The 19,078-nt window shown below is 38.3% G+C and overlaps 2 protein-coding genes and 1 long non-coding RNA gene across 4 annotated transcripts; all 3 read right to left on the bottom strand.

Annotated features, from left to right (window-relative positions):
* Positions 1 to 1,576: 1,576 nt before the first annotated feature.
* LOC139189100 (uncharacterized) lies at positions 1,577 to 5,893 on the bottom strand. Of its 2 annotated transcripts, XR_011572613.1 has the most exons (3): positions 4,758 to 5,886; positions 4,460 to 4,662; positions 1,577 to 1,948 (listed from the first exon to the last, which is right to left on the bottom strand). It is a non-coding gene; the product is annotated as an uncharacterized lncRNA (long non-coding RNA). The 2 variants fall into 2 exon arrangements; XR_011572612.1 differs by having other exon boundaries at positions 4,460 to 5,893.
* Positions 5,894 to 7,507: 1,614 nt separating this feature from the next.
* Positions 7,508 to 9,119, bottom strand: LOC108174530 (stemmadenine O-acetyltransferase-like). The gene has a single exon (XM_017335596.3). It carries the CDS (start codon positions 9,089 to 9,091, stop codon positions 7,679 to 7,681), a length of 1,413 nt encoding a protein of 470 aa, XP_017191085.2. The 5' UTR covers positions 9,092 to 9,119; the 3' UTR covers positions 7,508 to 7,678.
* Positions 9,120 to 12,500: 3,381 nt separating this feature from the next.
* LOC139189706 (stemmadenine O-acetyltransferase-like) lies at positions 12,501 to 14,078 on the bottom strand. Its single transcript, XM_070808838.1, has one exon. It carries the CDS (start codon positions 14,064 to 14,066, stop codon positions 12,678 to 12,680), a length of 1,389 nt encoding a protein of 462 aa, XP_070664939.1. The 5' UTR covers positions 14,067 to 14,078; the 3' UTR covers positions 12,501 to 12,677.
* Positions 14,079 to 19,078: the final 5,000 nt, after the last annotated feature.

Here is a 19,078-nt window from a genome sequence, read left to right as displayed (position 1 = left end):
ATCAACCTCCACAGAAAACCTGGAATCTTGCCGTCCCAAAACGTATACGTATTTTATATAATATGAAGTGGGATGAGTATTAGGCCTGGCATTTTGGACCCAACCCGTTAACCCGATCCGACCTAACCAGTTAATATTTGTATTTGGGTGGATACTTAACGGGTCGGGTCGCTAACGGGTGAACCCGTTAACAACCCGTTAAATAACGGGTCACTTAGGGTCAATCCGTTAGACCCGTTAACACCCGTTAGCACCCGTTAGTTGAGGATATTTTAGTAATTTTAGTAAAGTCTTAATAATAAAAAATAAACTTTATGCAAAAATAATAATAATAATAATTGTTAACGGATGATAACGGGTGAAACAGGTGACCCGTTAGCTTAACGGGTCGGGTTCGGGTGACCCGTTAGCTTAACGGGTTGGGTTCGGATGATCCGTTAACTTAACGGGTCGGGTTCAACCCGACCCAAACCCAATAAACCCGACCCGTTTATAGGTCTAATGAGTATGATGAGTGATATGTTCTTTTAAACCCAATTGCATAATCTGAATCTGGACGTTGCATGCTATGTTCCTATGCACTATTATTTAATATCCTAAACCAATAAAACAAATAAGTCTTATATTATTATTGGCCCACTGTGTTAACAAAGCAGCACTTAACATCGGCCACCAACTCTACTGCCAACTTTGGCTCAAAGCTTTTCTTTTCTAGTCTTTGTTTGGGGTGATGGAACCGATCCGAACGGTTCGGTCTCGGAAATTAATCTTTTGATATTTTACGGTTATGAATAATCGTCAAATAAATTTTTTGATTTTGGGTTCGGTTATGGTTATTGTAGTATTTGCTTTGGTCTACAAAAATCGAACCGTTTTTATTTTTAATAAAAAAATATAAATATTTATTATATGAAAAAACGAGTTGTCAATAATCATGCATTATTAAATTTGATAGGTCGTGCTAGTAATTATATGCATATATCATTTTTTTTATATATAAAAAGTATGATATTCATTAAAACGATCAGAATAGACGTACACAAAAATAGCAAATTTAAAATAAAAGTGACCCCTAGAAAAAGGAAGAGGGAGGGAGGTAGAAAACGGAAAACAAAATCGTAAAGTCTGAAGAGGAAACAGAGAAAACTTACTGCCCGTATGAGAATGAAAAGTCACACGCTCACTATTATTCATAATGCTAGAGAGATTAAATTTTGAAAACTAAAGGACATAGAAGTTGATTGATTTATTACTTATACGTTGATAAACATGTTTATTCTTATTGATGACATGTCATTTAGTTTGACAATTTAATCTCCAAATTTAGTCTGCATTACCATGTCCATATAAATGTAAAACAGCCATCTGCTATGACAGATGTCAAACATCTAGCCTATGAGCTGGTTCTAATCTCAGACCTACATTACAACAAAGAACAAAGTTTAAAATTTTCAGAAATTCAAAGGCTTTCCAACATGAAATCAACTCCAAACTTAAATCCTAACAGTCTCTCCAAAAGCTCCGTTTTCTTAAAATTCTATCAGATGAACAATCTTCTTCCTGATGCAAATAGAGATTGCTTACATTAAATTAAGTATGAGTCCATTGACTAGCATAAGAACAATTAAGACTTCAACGAAACAGTAAAGAAATTTGGAAAATTTAAGAGTAAAGCTGCACATTTTACCTGATGATACAATATTCTCCTATTTATGAACTCCTTGAAGAAATACTTTTAAATGTATCAGATTTAGTCTGTCTGTCCTTTGTTTCTAGTTTGAACGGAATGAGTTTCGTGACCACCGGTTGATTGCGCAGCCTGCACCTGTTTTTCCTCTGGAAGTCCTTCAAGCCCTTTGGAGTCAGCCAGATGAAAGAATTCATGTCCAATCTGTTTTACGCAGACTAATCCACGACACTGGACTAAACGTGGAAATCATAAACCTCGCTGCCCAAATTTTATGAAGATATATTTTGAATGAGTTTGTTGACCAAAAGTTGTTACGAGAACAAATAATTTACTTGACACAATTGTATCATCGTCCATTTTTCCGAGGAGAGTTTATTCCATTTTAGACTAGACGTCTATTAATTACAACCCTTCCTTTGGAAAGGAATACTCTTTGATTCTAACTTGAAAAAATATGAATTTTAGGGATTGGTGTGCTTATTTGATTTTGTGACTGAACCTAGATCAAGTTACTCGTAGTTCCTTTGATTTGGTTTGGGGATTTTTAGTGAGTGAATGACCTACTAAAAAGGATTTGTGTTTGATTTATTTGGGTGAATTTGGTTGAATGAACAAAGATTTTAATTTGGATTTGTGGTGAATTTGGTTGAATGAATCAGGGATTCAATTTTGGATTTGTGGTGAATTTGGTTGAATAAACTAGGGATTCGATTTTAGTTTTGTGGTGAACTTGGTTGAATGAACCATGGATTCGGTTTTGGATTTGTGGTGAATTTGGTTGAATGAACTAGGGATTCGATTTTAGTTTTGTGGTGAACTTGGTTGAATGAACCAGGGATTCGATTTTGGATTTGTGGTGAATTTGGTTGAATGAACCAAGGATTCGGTTTTGGATTTGGGGTGAATTTGGTTGAATGAACTAGGGATTTGATTTTAGTTTTGTGGTGAACTTAGTTAAATGAACCAGGGATTCGGTTTTGGATTTGTGGTGAATTTGGTTGAATGAACCAAGGATTTGGTTTTGGATTTGGGGTGAATTTGGTTGAATGAATGAACTAGGGATTTGATTTCAGTTTTGTGGTGAACTTGGTTAAATTAACTGAAAATATGACTTTAGCCCTTCAAACTCAATTTTCTTCATATAAAACCCTACATAATTTTTTTACTCAAAGAAAACCCAATGACTAGGATCCACATAAGCAAATTCATTAATTTCATATTATTTCACACATTTTACATTTTCACATGCCTAAAATACCCCTATTACATATTTGATGTAGACAATTAATTGTAAGGAGAGAGGAAATGATTTTGCAACAAGAAAAAAAAAACACATTAATGTTAAAAATTTATTGCATATTAATTTTTTAGAAAGGCTTAGAATTTTCATAAAACTATTCGATTCAGTTTTTTTTCACCCTACTCTTGAATACTTTTGAATTTGTCCTTCTTTTTATTAATATATTAGAACATTGTATTTCATTATCTACATGCACATTAATTTACCTACAACAATTATACCATGGGTGTAATATAATATCTATTTTTTACAATGATACAAAATAATGTTTATACCAACAACAAAACGTGCCTAACATATGTACTAATACATGGAAAATAATTTACCTATATTAAGAAGAAATGTAGTTCGATGCATAGTATTAAAAATACTATGTTACACCCATGTTTATACAACTATAAAACGTGCCTAACATATCTAACAATACATGGAAAATAATTTACCTACAAGTTAGAGAAATGTTATTTGGTTGGGTGTAGTATAAATTTTTTTAATAATTAGAAAAATTAAATATAACTAGGTGTAGTGTAATTTTTTTATATATAATTAGAACAAATTAATTTACCTACCTACTATTTGAAATGTTCATTTCCAATGATGCAAAATGTTCATTACCTAACTACAAATTAATTTCCAATAATTTACCTACAACAATTGTACCATGGGTGTAATGTAATATCTTTCTTTACAATGATACAAAATATTATATGTACCAACAACAAAACGTGCCTAACATAAGTACTTGTACATGGAAAATAATTTACCTATAACAAAAGAAATGCAATTTGATGTATAAAATCAACAATATTATGTTCCACTCATGCTTATACAACAGCAAAACGTGTCTAACATATATAACAATACATAGAAAATAATTTACCTACAAGTTAGAGGAATGTTATTTGATTCAAAATATATAATATAGGTGTAGTATTTTTTTTTAAAAATAAATGGAACAAACTAATTTACCTACCAATTAATATGGATAAAATTGCTGCAAAATATATCACGAAAAAAAAAACTACTTTTCTAGTTTGACATGGATACGGTTAATGCAAACACTTTTTACATTTTATTTCACTTTTTCTACTACTTTTAATTTGGCATAAATTTAGGAATTTGGAAAAGGGACCAAAAAGTATGAGTGGCAGGGGTGTAAATAAATTGTATTAATAGGTCAATAGTGTTCCCATATGTTTGCAAATTTTAAATTTGGGCTTAAACTGAATCTTTAAAGATAAATGAGTTTTTATTTAGAAATAATGAGTTGTAAGGGCCAAAATCTAAAACACCCTTAAATTAACCAGAGATTCGATTTAGTATTTTGATTTTGCAGTTGCATCTAGAATGTGAAACTAGATTGTCTACGTATCATTGACAGAATCAAACCAGCGTAGTTCTAGATTTTCAATAAGTGAATGACCCACGTGAATGACATGGGGTGTGTTTTTCCCACTCTTGTAACTTACTTTTTGTCCACACTTTCCTTCATCTACTCTGCTTTCCTTTGGCACAAACTAGTGAGCAATGCATGCAAAGTCACTTAATAGCTCGCCGACTTTACCAGGTGCTAGAGCACCATTGCTATTTTTCACTTCCTTCATTTTGCGGACTTGCAAATCACGACGGGGATCTCTCATGTTTTCGTTGGATTGTTTACTGTGATCAGTAGCTGTAAGAAGAGACGAAACTGAGTTTGAGACGAATTTGGCATCCAAGAACTGCATGAGTTTTGTACCCAAATACTTTGCGGGATTTAACACTTACGAAAAGTTCATGGAAGTTAATGACCTGAGTTTTGCCGTTGTGGGATTAACCTGAGAACTTGAGTATCCGATTCTTCATCGCTGGCGAAATGTCCATTTGTTTGGCCATGGGGGTACGGACTGGAGGAAGATGGTGAGTCGGGGTTGCTTCTGCTTTGCACGTTTCTTGGAGGCCACGGCTTTCGCCAACTTCCGGGGAGAGGTGCGGCGGTTATGGTGAAGGTATCATATCCTGCAGAGAGAGGACCTCTGGCCGGTCAAACCGTCCATCAAGAGAGCTTCTTTGCCCGGAAAATGGGGCGGCGGGTCTGCCTGCCATCAGGGAATCGGCGCTGCTTGGCCAGAGGAAGGGAGTCAGCGTCATCTTTTTGGGATTTGCAGAGATCCCCTTTTTGGAAAGGAAGATAGGATTTTTGGGATTCGATACAGAGAGCTCCATTGATGGCCACCCCGTTTTGGTATTGTCGGTGGAAGAAAGGGTGGTGCCGCAGACTGCAGGAGTCCTGGGTTGAGGCTCCGAGCAAGGAGGAGGGAGATAGCAGAGCATCTTTCGATGGTGGCTGGGTTTTCAAAGCAACGCCCCCCTATCAGAGGGGTGGGTTGCTTTACCCGTTGTCGGCAAGATTGAGGAGGAAGGAAGAGAGATTTTTTCCTCTTCCTATTTTCTCCTTTGCTAATGGCTGCCATGGGGCATCGCATCGGTCCCTCCGTTTTTCTTGCATGGGGAAAGAGGAAGATTGAAGAAGCTTAAGTGTTTCTTTGCTTCTTCTTTTTCTTTCCTGCAATGTGAAGAGAAGCAACAAAAAATAATAACCAAGGAGTTAAAACAACGAATTTATACCCAAAGAGTCTTTGAAGTTTCTTCTTCTCTGATTCATTCTTTGCCGTGTGTCTCCCTGCTGCTGTTTTTCTGGTTTTCTCCTTCTCCTTTTTATTGCCGTGACCTCTCGCCTTCCTCCTTGCCGTGTTCTTTTTGTTTTGTCTCCTGCTGCTGTGCTTTGGTGTCAACTCCCTTTGCTGCTTACAATGGTGAAAGAGATTTTTCAATGTGTACAGACAAGAAATGATACATCACGTGTTGAGGTTTTTGTGCGAAAAAATTAAAACAAAAGGTAAAATTTCTCACAATTTATACAATAATACGTAATATCACTTGTATTACGGACGGACAGAAAAATTTATCAACGGGTGCTTTTTAATATCACTTGTATTATAGACTTCAAAAAGCACTTTTGGATAAAAGGGACGGGTGGAGAGGCACGAAGCCACCACTGCGGTTTATTTTGCAGTTTCAGCAACGTGGAGCAACTGCTCCACTTTTGAGTTTAATTATCTTAATTTTCAGTAATGTCGAGAGATTAAATTTTTTTAATTTAATTTTGTAAACTAAATAATATGATTGTTGATAATTAAATTATTAAATATTGATTAATATGTTTATTTTTTATTGGTGATATATTATTTGATTTGTAAATTTGGTTTATTTGATCTTTATAATCCTTTAATTTATATATAAATATAATTTTTTTGTTGCTCCACTTTTTGGGTTTAATTATTTTAATTTTTATATAAATGTATATATTTTTTTAATATTTTGTTTTCCGCACACATTTTTTGAGAGTTATCACTTCATTCTTTCATCCCATGAGCTCTACTTTGTGACAAAATCAAATTTGGTCATGCAAATTTAACGTGTGAGGGGCTATGTTCAAATTGTTTCGGGTTAGGCCATCATCATCTTTCTCTTCAAATACCAGCACTCGAACCCGTAACCATGACGATTTATTGCTCACGCACTTAACCACAAGGTGCTTGGGCACTTAACATTACAGACTACTGAGAAATTTGAATGGTTATCAAATGGACTCTTAGTTATCACACAATGAATGAGGCAGATGTAAATTAGTTTGTTGGCTGCTCTTCGTGACCTCTTAACGTTCGGTGATCCTAAGCCACTATGGGCTTCTGGGATTTGGAGGAGTTTAACCATGCACAACTATCGGGGCAATGATCCAGCTTATGGAATAATCTGGAGGATTTTCGGGCTACGGTTCTCAAGGCGAAATACTTTCTTTGAGGAGACTGCATCAAGAGGATGTCGTGCATCCTCGGGCTTGGATTAGTTTGTCGGAAGGGAGGAAGTTGTTCTGTCAAAGTTCGAAGTGGCTTGATAAGTCTGGTTGCCTGCGACTTGTTACATTTGCTTGTTCTTTTGAAAGTATACCAACAGTTTTGTTCAAAAACAACTGTGTCTGTACAAGCGTAGAAGGGTTACAAGTGTAAATCCTTGAAGAACCGGTAATCTAGAATCCACCAGTTTTTGGTTGGAAATCCAAAGGTTGTTTTTTATTAAATGATAATTGAAGAAAGATTGTTACAAATGAGAAGTCAAATGGTTTAAATAAACGTATTACAACCCTTGGGCATCTCAAAAGGCTTAGGTAATTAAAACGAAAACAAATTACATTAATTGGGAGGAAAGCCAGAAGTCTAATTTTAATTACAAACATTAAAATGCTGTTTTGGAAGTTGAATACATCATTTTTGCCTTAAACTTGACATGTCAAACTAAAACAGATATGTCAAATCAAAGTTGCATCAATTCGGACAATATGAAAAATCCAAAACATACACTTCCGGGTTATGGCTCCAACAAATAATCTATTGACACGTGATTTACCAATTCTTCAACCACTTTTCTCGATTGATCGCCATTTTTCTTTTAATTTTATTGTGTGTGAAATTATCTAATTTGTGCCCTACATCAATGCCTTCTTTTAATTTTATTGCATGTGAAATAGTCTAATTTTTGTCCTACATCAACAACACAACAACAGTAGGTAAAAAAACACACACACACACAAAAGGTACAAGCATCAAAACGAATTAATGATGATGGTGAATGATCGATGATGATAACAATCAAATGACAGTCGGATTCAGAGAAGCATACGTGAGCAGGTCCTCGCTGCTTTCGAATATGGTCATGACGTCTTCTTTCAGTGACAAGGACAATTCTATGCCATCACCATCTCTCGTATCAGTCAAAAAAAATAAATCATTGAATGGTTGAGAAGTCACCCATGTCGGCTTTCCCCATCCGAAATTGGTTTCATACAACGGAAACCTGCACCAGCTGCTGCAAGTATAGATTTCTAAGTCTCCTCTCAAGAAAAGGCTCACAAACGCTTTGATGGTTTGAAATACTTCCTCACCACTGACTCCATTTGGATGCTTTTCCTTATATTCCGCAATCCCTTTCCTGAGTTTACCAACTAAGCTCTCGAGCTCTACTTCGCTCTGCTCTTCCGTCGTCAATGCTGCAGCGAACCACACGAAATTCCCCTGTATGTTTTCTGTCACGGCCTGCCCCGATCGTTTGCGCAAGTTCAACATTGCACACCATGTGGATGGCTTCATAAAACCAAACTTCGATCTTGATGCTTGTATTAGGCTTTTCCAAATGACTGCCGATACTACTTCAACACGCGTTGGGTTTGGCACCGTGGCGCTAGCAGCCTTAAACTTGAGAGCAGAAATTTTCGAAGCATCAAACACAAACCTCCTCGTTGTGAGTTTCTCCGTAGAAAATGTCACAGGAGCTCCTGGTGAGTCGAAGGAATCATGGGATGGTGCAAGAGAAGCTGCAACACCGAATTCCTCGGGAAGCAATACGTGGTGATCAGTAGTACTACTGGCCGAGCCAAAAGCAAGTGCAGCCCAACATTTGATGAATGTGGTGGTTGTAAAAGCATCGGCGGCTTTATGGTAAATGCTGATCCCGATTGCCAATCCTCCACATTCAAATAAGTTGGCCTGGACTAGCACAAGATATCCTGTCTCAGCTTGCGTGGACATACAATCAGTTGGAAGCAACTGTTTTAGGATCTCAAAATCGGGGTTTTTCAAAATCTTCGATACAGGACAGTTGACTTGGGCTTCAAGAAATGCAGCCCCATGGTCATTGCAATTGATTGAAACATTGTATTTGAATTCTCCGGCGAAGGGGTAGAATCGAGTGAGGGCTTCAGACAGTGATTTCTTTAGAAGGATGGACCTTTCGGCAAACAATGAACGATGATCACTGTTTTTGACCTGGCTGTTGTCGCTGTTATTGTTGTTGGGATAGAAGATAAGTAGTGGGATATAAACTTCAGGTTGATACTGATCAAAAACAGAGAGGCTCAAGCTTCTTAGGTGGTCAGGAGTTGGATAGAATGGTTTAATTGTTTCCTTGTGGATCACTTCAACCTTGATCTCTGAAGCCATCTTTTGCTCCACACAAGTTGTGATTTTCATAAAAAGTTGGTCCATATAAGTAGGCACGGTTACCATACAATGAGTCGATGACTTCAGAATAATACTTGGCAACTCAATGAAAGTTTTCCTCAAAAACTCTTTCTAATTGATTCACAAAACATTGTGTTTATAATTATAACGGTTTCAATCATAGACCAAATGTTCTGTGAATCGGCCAACAAGTAGCAGCCAAGTATTTACTGTGCCTCTGATGCTTCCCACTACATATTTTTTATTGCAAGGATTTAAATGTATGATGTGTTGCTATGCACTATTATCCTCAACAAATAAAACAAACAAAAAAAGGTCATATTATTATTGGCCCACTGTTTTAACAAAGCAGGCACTTAGCATCGGCCACAAACTCTACTCCAAACTTGGCTCAACGCTTTCATTTCTTTTCTAGTCTTTGTCTGGGACTCTGGGTGATGGATTGTCAAGTGGTAAGTGATGGTGACTAAATTAGTAAGGAATGAATTACAAAAAGTCATCGGAATCACCAATTTGTGATAAACAAATAAAGTCATCGGAATCACCAATTTGTGATAAACAAATAAAATAAGGTTTAATTAGATTAATAGTCCGGTGGTGATAGAGTAGTTGAAAAATAGTCCATGAAGTAAAAAAATTAGGATTTAAGCCATGTGATGAAGTCTGTTAGAATTTAAACCCAAAATTGAAAATTTTGTTAACTCTCCGTTAATTATTAGCACATAAGGCTCACACGGGCTTAAATCCTAATAGACTTCACCACACGGACAAAAATCTTAATTTTTTACCACATGTACTATCTTCCAACTACCATATCCTCATGGGACTAATAATCCAATTGGGCCATAAAATAATGTTATATTCAAACTCGAAAATAGAAATCTGCTGCCTGCATATGAGTGAGGCAAACACCAACGTGGAATACAAATCCAATCCAACATTTAAGAAAAGGAAAAAAAAAAGAGAGGGAGGGAGAAAACGGAAATCAAAATCGAAAATTTGAAGAGGAAAGAAAACTTAGTGCCCAAATGGGAACGAAAAGTTGCACACTCACCATTATTCTTGCTTTAATAGTGGACAAAAACAGTTTTTTTAGTTATTGTTCAAATTCCCGCTAAACTTAGATCGAGCAAAGCTCATATAAGGTTCTCATTTTGAGGGCTTATGAGGTTCTTTTTTATTTAAACTCTTAAATTAATTTGACGGTCGATTAATCAATAACTTTAATATTATTCTTGTTACACTCAAACAAATCATCTCAATCCCCTCTCTCCCCTACCCATCTCTCTCCCGTCCATCCTCTCTCTCTCCCTTCCCCTTCCATCTTCTTCCCCTACGCGTCAAATGTTTTGGGCAGTTGGTTGGACGCGAGAGGCATTCAGCCTTCTGTATGATGCAAATGTTTGTTGACTTCCAATCACTAGGTGCCAAACTACAGATTGTTTCTGCGTTTGCTGTTGAGCACATCAAGGGTTTTGTTCTCATCGAAGCTGGCAAGAAATCTGATAATAATGAGGTGATCTTTCCTTGTTTAGCCAAATACTATTCTTAATCTTAATATACTAATATATGCACTGCTGCTCACACAAAAAGCTTAGATGGAGAGGGAGGGAGCGGAGAAGAGAGGGATTGAAGGGAGAGTGGGATAGAGAGAAGAGAGATAGGTAGAAGTAGAAGACAGAAGGGTTTCACGCGTGAAACCATTTTTTTTTAATCGAGATTTTCATTTTGTTAGGGTATAACAGGAATAATATAAGGTTATGTCGAACTAATTTCAAATTTTAAATGAAAGACAAACGATTACACATAGGGTATACTTTTAATACTTAATTTTATATTGGAACAATATGTTTTTAAACTTTTCAATGAGACAAACAATAATAAATGTGAAGATGACATCATTTGCTTTTTATTCTCTGGAGTTTACCTTACGAAAATAACCTTTATTTTTGGTATCTTTTCACACTTCTCTCTCCAGCATTGGAGTTGTTCGTGCCACTTAGGCGCCTTGTTTCTCGGGGTTCAAAGAGACAATGTATTATGTGCAGGTTGGGCATCTACACATTTTTGCCGCAAGAAGGAGCTTCCCATCATTAGTTGAGGTAGAGGCTATTACAAAAGCTAAAACAATTATATTTACACTTGGGAAAGAGACTTTGGAAAACCTATTTCAAATTTATTTGTTTCATCAGGTACATAAAACATGCTCTCAAACTTTTTAAAAGGATAAAAAAATTGATCCAAGTAAACAAAAGACCAAATTACAAAACAAACATCAATCTTATATCCTAATACATTTAGACATCGTTCAATGAACTCTCAAATGATTGAACACATGATGGAGTCTACATAAGAGAAATTAAATTAATATATAGTGATTAATTTAATTTGAAGGAGTATGTTACTTAACTTTGTATTTGAAATTATTTATTGGAATTATAATGCCCACATTAATTAAAAATTAAAAATAATATTTGTGAATAGTAATTGTCTTTGCCATTACTCTCCCTCCTCCCAAACTAATGAACTTGCACAAAGACAATTACTGTTTAGAGTGAAAAGTAAGCGCAATTTTATTGCCCTTACCCTCTAATTGCCGTTGCCCTTCACCAACTAGTGGAAATGCTCCAATAGCAAAGTACCGACAACGTTCTCTCTGAAGCAATTAGCAGAGCAACTAATGTGTCCTTATACATTGATTGGGCGTTCAATACGAAAAGAAATGAGATGATAATTCTATTGAGGAAAATAAGACCGTGGATAGGATATGTACTGTCTTTTGTTTAAGAGAGAAGATATGAAGTTTTCCTTTAATCGGATGTGCAGGAAAAAAGACGAGAAGACTATTTATGTTTGCCACTGTACTCTTTTATTCAAATGAGAAATTAATCGTAGGAACTCTTCTAGTAAGGGTAGAATTCCTAGCGTTTAGTTCCTTAACATTATGTTTGAATGAAGAAAATTAAGTTTACTAAAGTATTATAAAATAATGAAAATTGAAATGACGAGTTTTATTTTCTAGAATTTGTGAATTTTCTTATTTGATTAAACTAACAGAACAATGAAATTGGATATGGAATTCGTTATTTTTAAACTCTCAATCGTAAAAATTTGGAAATGACACCTATTTATATTGAATTTAAACTAGGAATAAGAGGTCCTAAATTTCAAGTTTTTTTTCCACGTGGAAATTCTAAATTTCTATATTTAGGAATCCAAACAAGAGAATTGATGCATGTCAATTTATAAATTTTGACTTTTATCTAAATTTCAAGTTATCTCCCTCATCCAAAGATAGTGTAAGTTCACTTTAAAAAGTTCAGTTTCTATGGTGACTTGAATATTGGACATACTACTCAACAGATCTTGTGAAGTAAATCACATTCACCAAAATAAATCAAAATCAAAATTAACCACCATATCTTGTCTCTTTCTTATTCTCTCAGTTGCCAACTGGATCAAATGTAATAATTTATTGATAACTGGTTGCCTGCGACTTGTTACATTTGCTTGTTCTTTTGAAAATATACCAACAGTCTTGTTCAAAAACAACACAACAACGAGAAGGTGGGGAAGAAACACACACAACATCAAAAGAAGTAACGATGAAGATGAATGATGATGATGATAATCACATGACAGTCGGATTCAGAGAAGCATACTGGAGCAGGTCCTCGCTGCTTTCGATTATGGCCATGACGTCTTCTTTCAATGACAAGGCTGCTTCTATGCCATCACCATCTCTTGTGTCACTCAGACAAAATAAACCATTGATAGGTACAGAAGTCGCCCATGACGGCTTTCCCCATCCGAAATTGGTTTCATACAACGGAAGCCTGCACCAGCTGGTGCAACCATACATTTCTACGACTCCCCCCAACGAACGACTCGCAGACGCTTTGATGGTTTGAAATACTTCCTCACCACTGACTCCATTTGGATGCTTTTCCTTATACTCCTCAACCGCTTTCCTCAATTTACCAACCAAGCTCTCGAGTTCTACTTCACCCTCTGCTGTCGTCAATGCTGCCGTGTACCACACGAAATTCCCCAGTATATTTTCTGTCATGGCCTGCCCCCATCTTTTGCGCAAGTTCAGCGCTGCAAACCACGTGAATGCCTTCGTCAAACTTAACTTCGATCTTGATGCTTGGATTAGGCTTTTCCAAATGAGTGCTGATACTACTTCAACACGTGTTGGGTTTGGGACCACGGTACTAGCAGCCTTAGACTTGAGAGCAGAAATTTTCGAAGCATCAAACACAAACCTCCTCGTTGTGCTTTTCTCGGTACGAATTGTCACATGAGCTCCTGGTGAGTTGAAGGAATCAAGGGATGGGGAAAGAGAAGCTGCAATACCAAATTCCTCAGGAAGCAGTACGTGGTGATCAGTAGTACTACTGGCCGAGCCAAGAGCAAGTGCAGCCCAGCATTCGATGAATGTGGTCGCTGTAAAAGCATCGGCGGCTTTATGGCAAATGCAGACCCCGATTGCCAATCCGCCACATTCAAATGAGTTGGCCTGGACTAGCACAAGATATCCAGTCTCTGCTTGTGTGGACATACAATCAGTCGGAAGCAACTGTTTTAGGATCTCAAAATCGGGGTTTTCCAAAATCTTCGATGCGGGACAGTTGACTTGGGCTTCAAGAAATGCAGCCCCATGGTCATTGCAGCTGATTGAAACATTGTATTTGAATTCTCCGGCGAAGGGGTAGAATCGAGTGAGGGCTTCAGACAGTGATTTCTTTAGAAGGTTGGATCTTTCGGCAAACAAAGAATGATGATCATTATTTTTGACCCCGCCGTTGTCGCTGTTATTGTTGTTGGGATAGAAAAAAAGTAGTGGGATATAAGTTTCAGGCTGATACTGATCAAAAACAGAGAAGCTCAAGCTTTTAAGGTGGTCAGGAGTTGGAGAGAGTGGTTTAATTGTTTCCTTGTGGATCACTTCAATTTTGATCTCTGAAGCCATCTTTTGCTCCACAAAAGTTGTGATTTTCATAAATAGTCCGTCCATATAAGTAGGCAGCTTTTCTTGCCCAACGGCAACAATAAGTCAATGACTTTAGAATAATACTTGCATACTCAAGGTTATGAAAGAATTTTTCTCAAAAACACTTTTGACTTTTTCACAACATATTGTGCTTATAATTATAACATTTTCGATTACAAATAAGATATTTTGTTAATTGGCCAAGTTATAGTCAAGTATTATTCATGACCTTATGCCTCAGTCTAGCCTCAGTCTAAGAAATTCGGGGACGGATTAGATAGTCAACCAATCCTAACTCAGGTTAGGCTTGAGTTTCCCAATTTTATTTAGAGAGTTCTAATGTAATGGATTCTTCAAACCAAAACTAATCTAACAATTTTATTTAATTAAAATGGCTTGCACTTCAATAACTCCGCCGTGTAAGTTTATCTTACATTGCCGGTCCCAAGCCCGGATAAAGGAGGAGGGGGAGGGCGTCAGGTAGTCGACAGCCGGCACTCCATGATCACGTCGAATCCTTATGAAAATGAATCCAGAACGAAATCGCGCTAAAGCTAGGGCGTCACCCGTAAGTGGCGCGCTGTGTGGCCTGAGCACAGTGATAAGTGAGCAAGGGTCGTTGTATCTCCATCGGCACCCGGATACAGTGTTAAATGAGCAAGGGGGCTATAGAAACTTCTTTTCGAACGACTCCACTCAAAGTTGTTTGGGAGCATATGCTCCTATCAACTTTACACGGGACACACAAAAGAAGTACTTTGATCCTATTAGACGGGGAAGGGTGAAGAAGATAGGACAGAAGGGTAGAGTTCAAGAGAGCAAAATGCGTTTAGGAACGTGGAATATAGGAACCTTGACGGGAAAATCTATGGAAGTAGTAGAAGTTATGGTGAGGAGAAAGATAAATATTATGTGCCTACAAGAAACTAAGTGGGTTGGTCGTAAGGCAAAGGATCTAGAAAACTCAGGGTTTAAACTATGGTATTCGGGCACAAATAGAACGAGAAACGGTGTTGGCATCATCGTGGACAAGACCTTGACACAAGATGTTGTAGATGTCAAGAGGGTAGGAGATAGAATCATGGCAATCAAGATTGTAATAAGACAAGAACTTATCAATGTGATTAGTGCGTACGCACCTCAAGTAGGGTTGGATACGAGTTCGAAGGAGAAATTTTGGGAAGACCTTGGAGACTTGGTGCAAGGAATTGCTCAGACGGAGAAGTTATTTATAGGAGGAGATTTAAATGGACACGTGGGCAGGAAGACAGGCAACTATGGAGGTTTTCATGGTGGCCATGGTTTTGGGGAGAGAAACGAGGATGGGGAAGCTATCTTGGATTTTGCAATGGCATATGATCTCTTCTTAGCCAACACCTTCTTTAAGAAGAGAGAAGAACATGTGATCACCTACAAGAGTGGGTCGTCAAAAACACAAATAGATTTTCTTCTAATGAGGAAAGGGGATCGTATAACTTGTAAGGATTGCAAAGTTATACCAGGAGAGAGCGTGACTAATCAACATCGCTTGTTGGTGATGGATGTACATATCAAAAGAGTGAGAAAAAAGAACAAGACTTGGAAGTGCCCAAGGACTAGATGGTGGAATCTAAAAGAAGAAAAACAAGCCATTTTCAAAGAGAAAGTAATCACCCAGTGTGTGTGGGATAGAGAGGGGGAAGCTAACCAAATGTGGGATTCCATGGCTAGTTGTATCCGAAAAGTAGCAAACGAGGTATTAGGAGAGTCCAAGGGCTTTGCCCCACACCAAAAGGAATCTTGGTGGTGGAATGAGGAGGTACAAGCAAAGGTGAAGGCTAAGAAGGAATGTTGTAAAGCCTTATATAAGGATAGGACCGATGAAAATGGTGAAAGGTATAGAAAAGAGAAGCAAGAGGCGAAGAAAGCTGTGAGAGAAGCTAAGTTAGCGGCTTATGACGATATGTATAAGCGACTAGATACCAAAGAAGGAGAGTTGGATATCTATAAACTAGCTAGAGCAAGGGAAAAGAAGACAAATGACCTAAACCAAGTGAGGTGCATCAAGGATGAGGATGGAAAGGTTCTTGCTACAGAGAACGCGGTTAAAGACAGATGGAAAGGTTATTTTCATAATCTTTTCAATGAAGGACATGAAAGGAGTGCTTCTTTAGGGGAGTTGAGTAACTCAGAAGAGTGTAGAAACTACTCTTTTTATCGTAGAATCCGGAAGGAAGAAGTGGGTGTAGCTTTAAAGAAGATGAAGCATAGAAAAGCAGTAGGCCCAGACGATATACCAATCGAAGTGTGGAAAGTTTTGGGAGAGACAGGTATAACATGGCTCACTGACCTTTTCAATAGGATTTTGAAAACGAAGAAGATGCCGAATGAGTGGTGAATGAGCACTTTGGTGCCTATCTACAAGAATAAGGGCGATGTACAAAATTGCATGAACTATAGGGGAATTAAGCTAATGAGTCATACAATGAAGCTCTGGGAGAGAGTCATTGAGCATAGATTGAGGCAAGAGACACGGGTTTCGGACAACCAATTCGGGTTCATGTCAGGGCGCTCAACCATGGAGGCAATCTATCTCTTACGAAGATTGATGGAAAGATATAGAGATGGGAAAAAGGATTTACACATGGTCTTTATAGATTTGGAAAAAGCATATGATAGGGTCCCAAGAGACATTCTTTGGAGGATTTTAGAGAAGAAAGGAGTACGAGTAGCATATATCCAAGCTATACAGGATATGTATGAAGGAGCAAAGACTGTCGTAAGAACTCATGAAGGACAAACCGAAAGCTTTCCCATAACTGTAGGATTACATCAAGGCTCATCCTTAAGTCCTTACCTTTTTGCGTTGGTAATGGATGAGTTAACAGGACATATTCAAGGTGATATTCCTTGGTGTATGCTTTTCGCAGACGATATAGTGTTGATAGATGAAACTCAGGAAGGGGTAAATGCAAAGCTTAACCTTTGGAGAGAAGTGTTGGAATCTAAAGGTCTTCGCCTAAGCCGATCAAAGACAGAATATATAGAGTGCAAGTTCAGTGCAAATGGAGGCCAAAACGAGTTAGGGGTGAGGATCGGAGATCAAGAAATACCAAAGAGCGACCGTTTTCGTTACCTAGGATCTATCTTGCAAAAGAACGGAGAATTAGATGGAGATCTCAACCATAGAATACAAGCTGGATGGATGAAGTGGAAGAGTGCATCCGGCGTGTTGTGTGACTGCCGTATACCACTGAAGCTCAAGGGAAAATTTTATAGGACGGCAATAAGGCCAGCGATGCTGTATGGCACAGAATGTTGGGCGGTGAAGCATCAACACGTACACAAAATGGGTGTAGCGGAGATGAGGATGCTTCGTTGGATGTGTGGGCACACGAGAAAAGATAAGATTAGGAATGAGGATATCCGGGGTAAAGTAGGAGTAGCCGAAATTGAAGGAAATATGAGAGAAAATCGGTTACGGTGGTTTGGACATGTGCAAAGAAGGCCTACTGACGCTCCGATTAGAAGAAGCGACTATGGGACAGAGGTTCAAGGCCGAAGGGGCAGAGGAAGACCTAGGAAAACTTTGGAAGAGACCCTAAGAAAAGACTTAGAGTACTTGGATCTAACGGAGGACATGACACAGGACAGAACACAATGGCGTTCTAAGATTCATATAGCCGATCCCACTCAGTGACTTGGATTTTTCAAGTCTCCAACCGAGAAGTTTTCCTCACTCGGGAAATTAAGGGAACACTACCTCAACCTATATGCTCCACTCACAAAGCTTCAACATACAAGCTTCAACAAAAGAAAATTCAAAGAACTTAGCGAAGAAGGCTTTGGTGTATTTAACACAATACGTTGAAATGAAGGAAAGCTTATTTATTGATATCCCCGATAAGTTACAAATATGTACATATACTTGAGTCAAAATAAACAAACAAGAGGGAGCCTTCACAAAGGTTGCTTAGGAGAAGTCTCAGCAGTCGGTAGAGCCCCAGAAAGAGAAGGCACCGGAGGGGGATCATTCGGAGCCTCAGTACTGGACAAAACCCTAGAAGGAGGAGGCATCAGAGATTGATCATTTGGAGCTTCATTACGCGGTACAGCCCAGAAGACGAAGGCAATAAATGCCTTTGGAACAAACCTACAAATCTCTGATGATCAAGTAAAACCTGACCATCAGATTCCTTCATCTGGTCAAGCTTCCTCTTCATGTTTGTAGCATAGTCATGTGCGAGCCGGTGCAACTGTTTATTCTCATGCTTGAGCCCTCTAATCTCCTGTTTGAGACTCATCACTTCAGCCGCCAATGATTCAACTTGGCGGGTTCGAGCAAATAGGCGTTGGGCCATATTAGACACAGAACCTGCACACTGAACACTGAGAGCCAGAGAATCCTTAACAGACAACTCATCAGACCGTTTGGAAAGTAGTCTGTTATCTTTGGGAGTGAGAAGGTTCCTGGCCACTACCGCAGCGGTCATATCATTCTTCATCACGGAATCCCCAACGGTAAGAGGACCAGTAGGGGAGACGAAGGATGGGCGCCATATGTTGTCTGGAGAAGGCGGGGTTGCCTCTTCAACAAGGTTCAAGTCAAAACGACGGTCGGAGGGGCCATACATTTTCAAAGGTGTTGAAGAGAGAAGAGGTCGGACAAATCAAGATCTTAGAAGTGCAAGAATGGAGCTTCTACTGGTGAATATTCAAGTGTGCTTTGGAACTTAATATCAGCCCCTATAAAAATCTGCACTCGACGACGCTTCAGAAATCGAAGAGGCGCCTGCTCAGAAATCGAAGAGGCGTTTGCTTTCTCAAAAGCTGGGCTGCTCAGAGACCACGAGGGTCGATCTCAGAAATCGAAGAGGTGTTTGCTTTCTCAAAAGCTGGGCTGCTCAAAGACCACAAAGGCCGATCTCAGAAATCGAAGAGTCTTGCTTTCTCAAAAGCTGGGCTGCTCAGAGACCACGAGGGCCGATTTCAGTCCAGCCTTGTCAGCACCTGTCACACGCACACTCAGCTTTGCGGAAATTATGGGCATTCTGTCG

Source organism: Malus domestica, chromosome 11, assembly GCF_042453785.1.
Source record: "Malus domestica chromosome 11, GDT2T_hap1".
Taxonomy (NCBI): Eukaryota; Viridiplantae; Streptophyta; class Magnoliopsida; order Rosales; family Rosaceae; genus Malus; species Malus domestica.
Note: the sequence above shows the minus strand (reverse complement) of the source record. Positions and strands in the feature narration are given on the sequence as shown.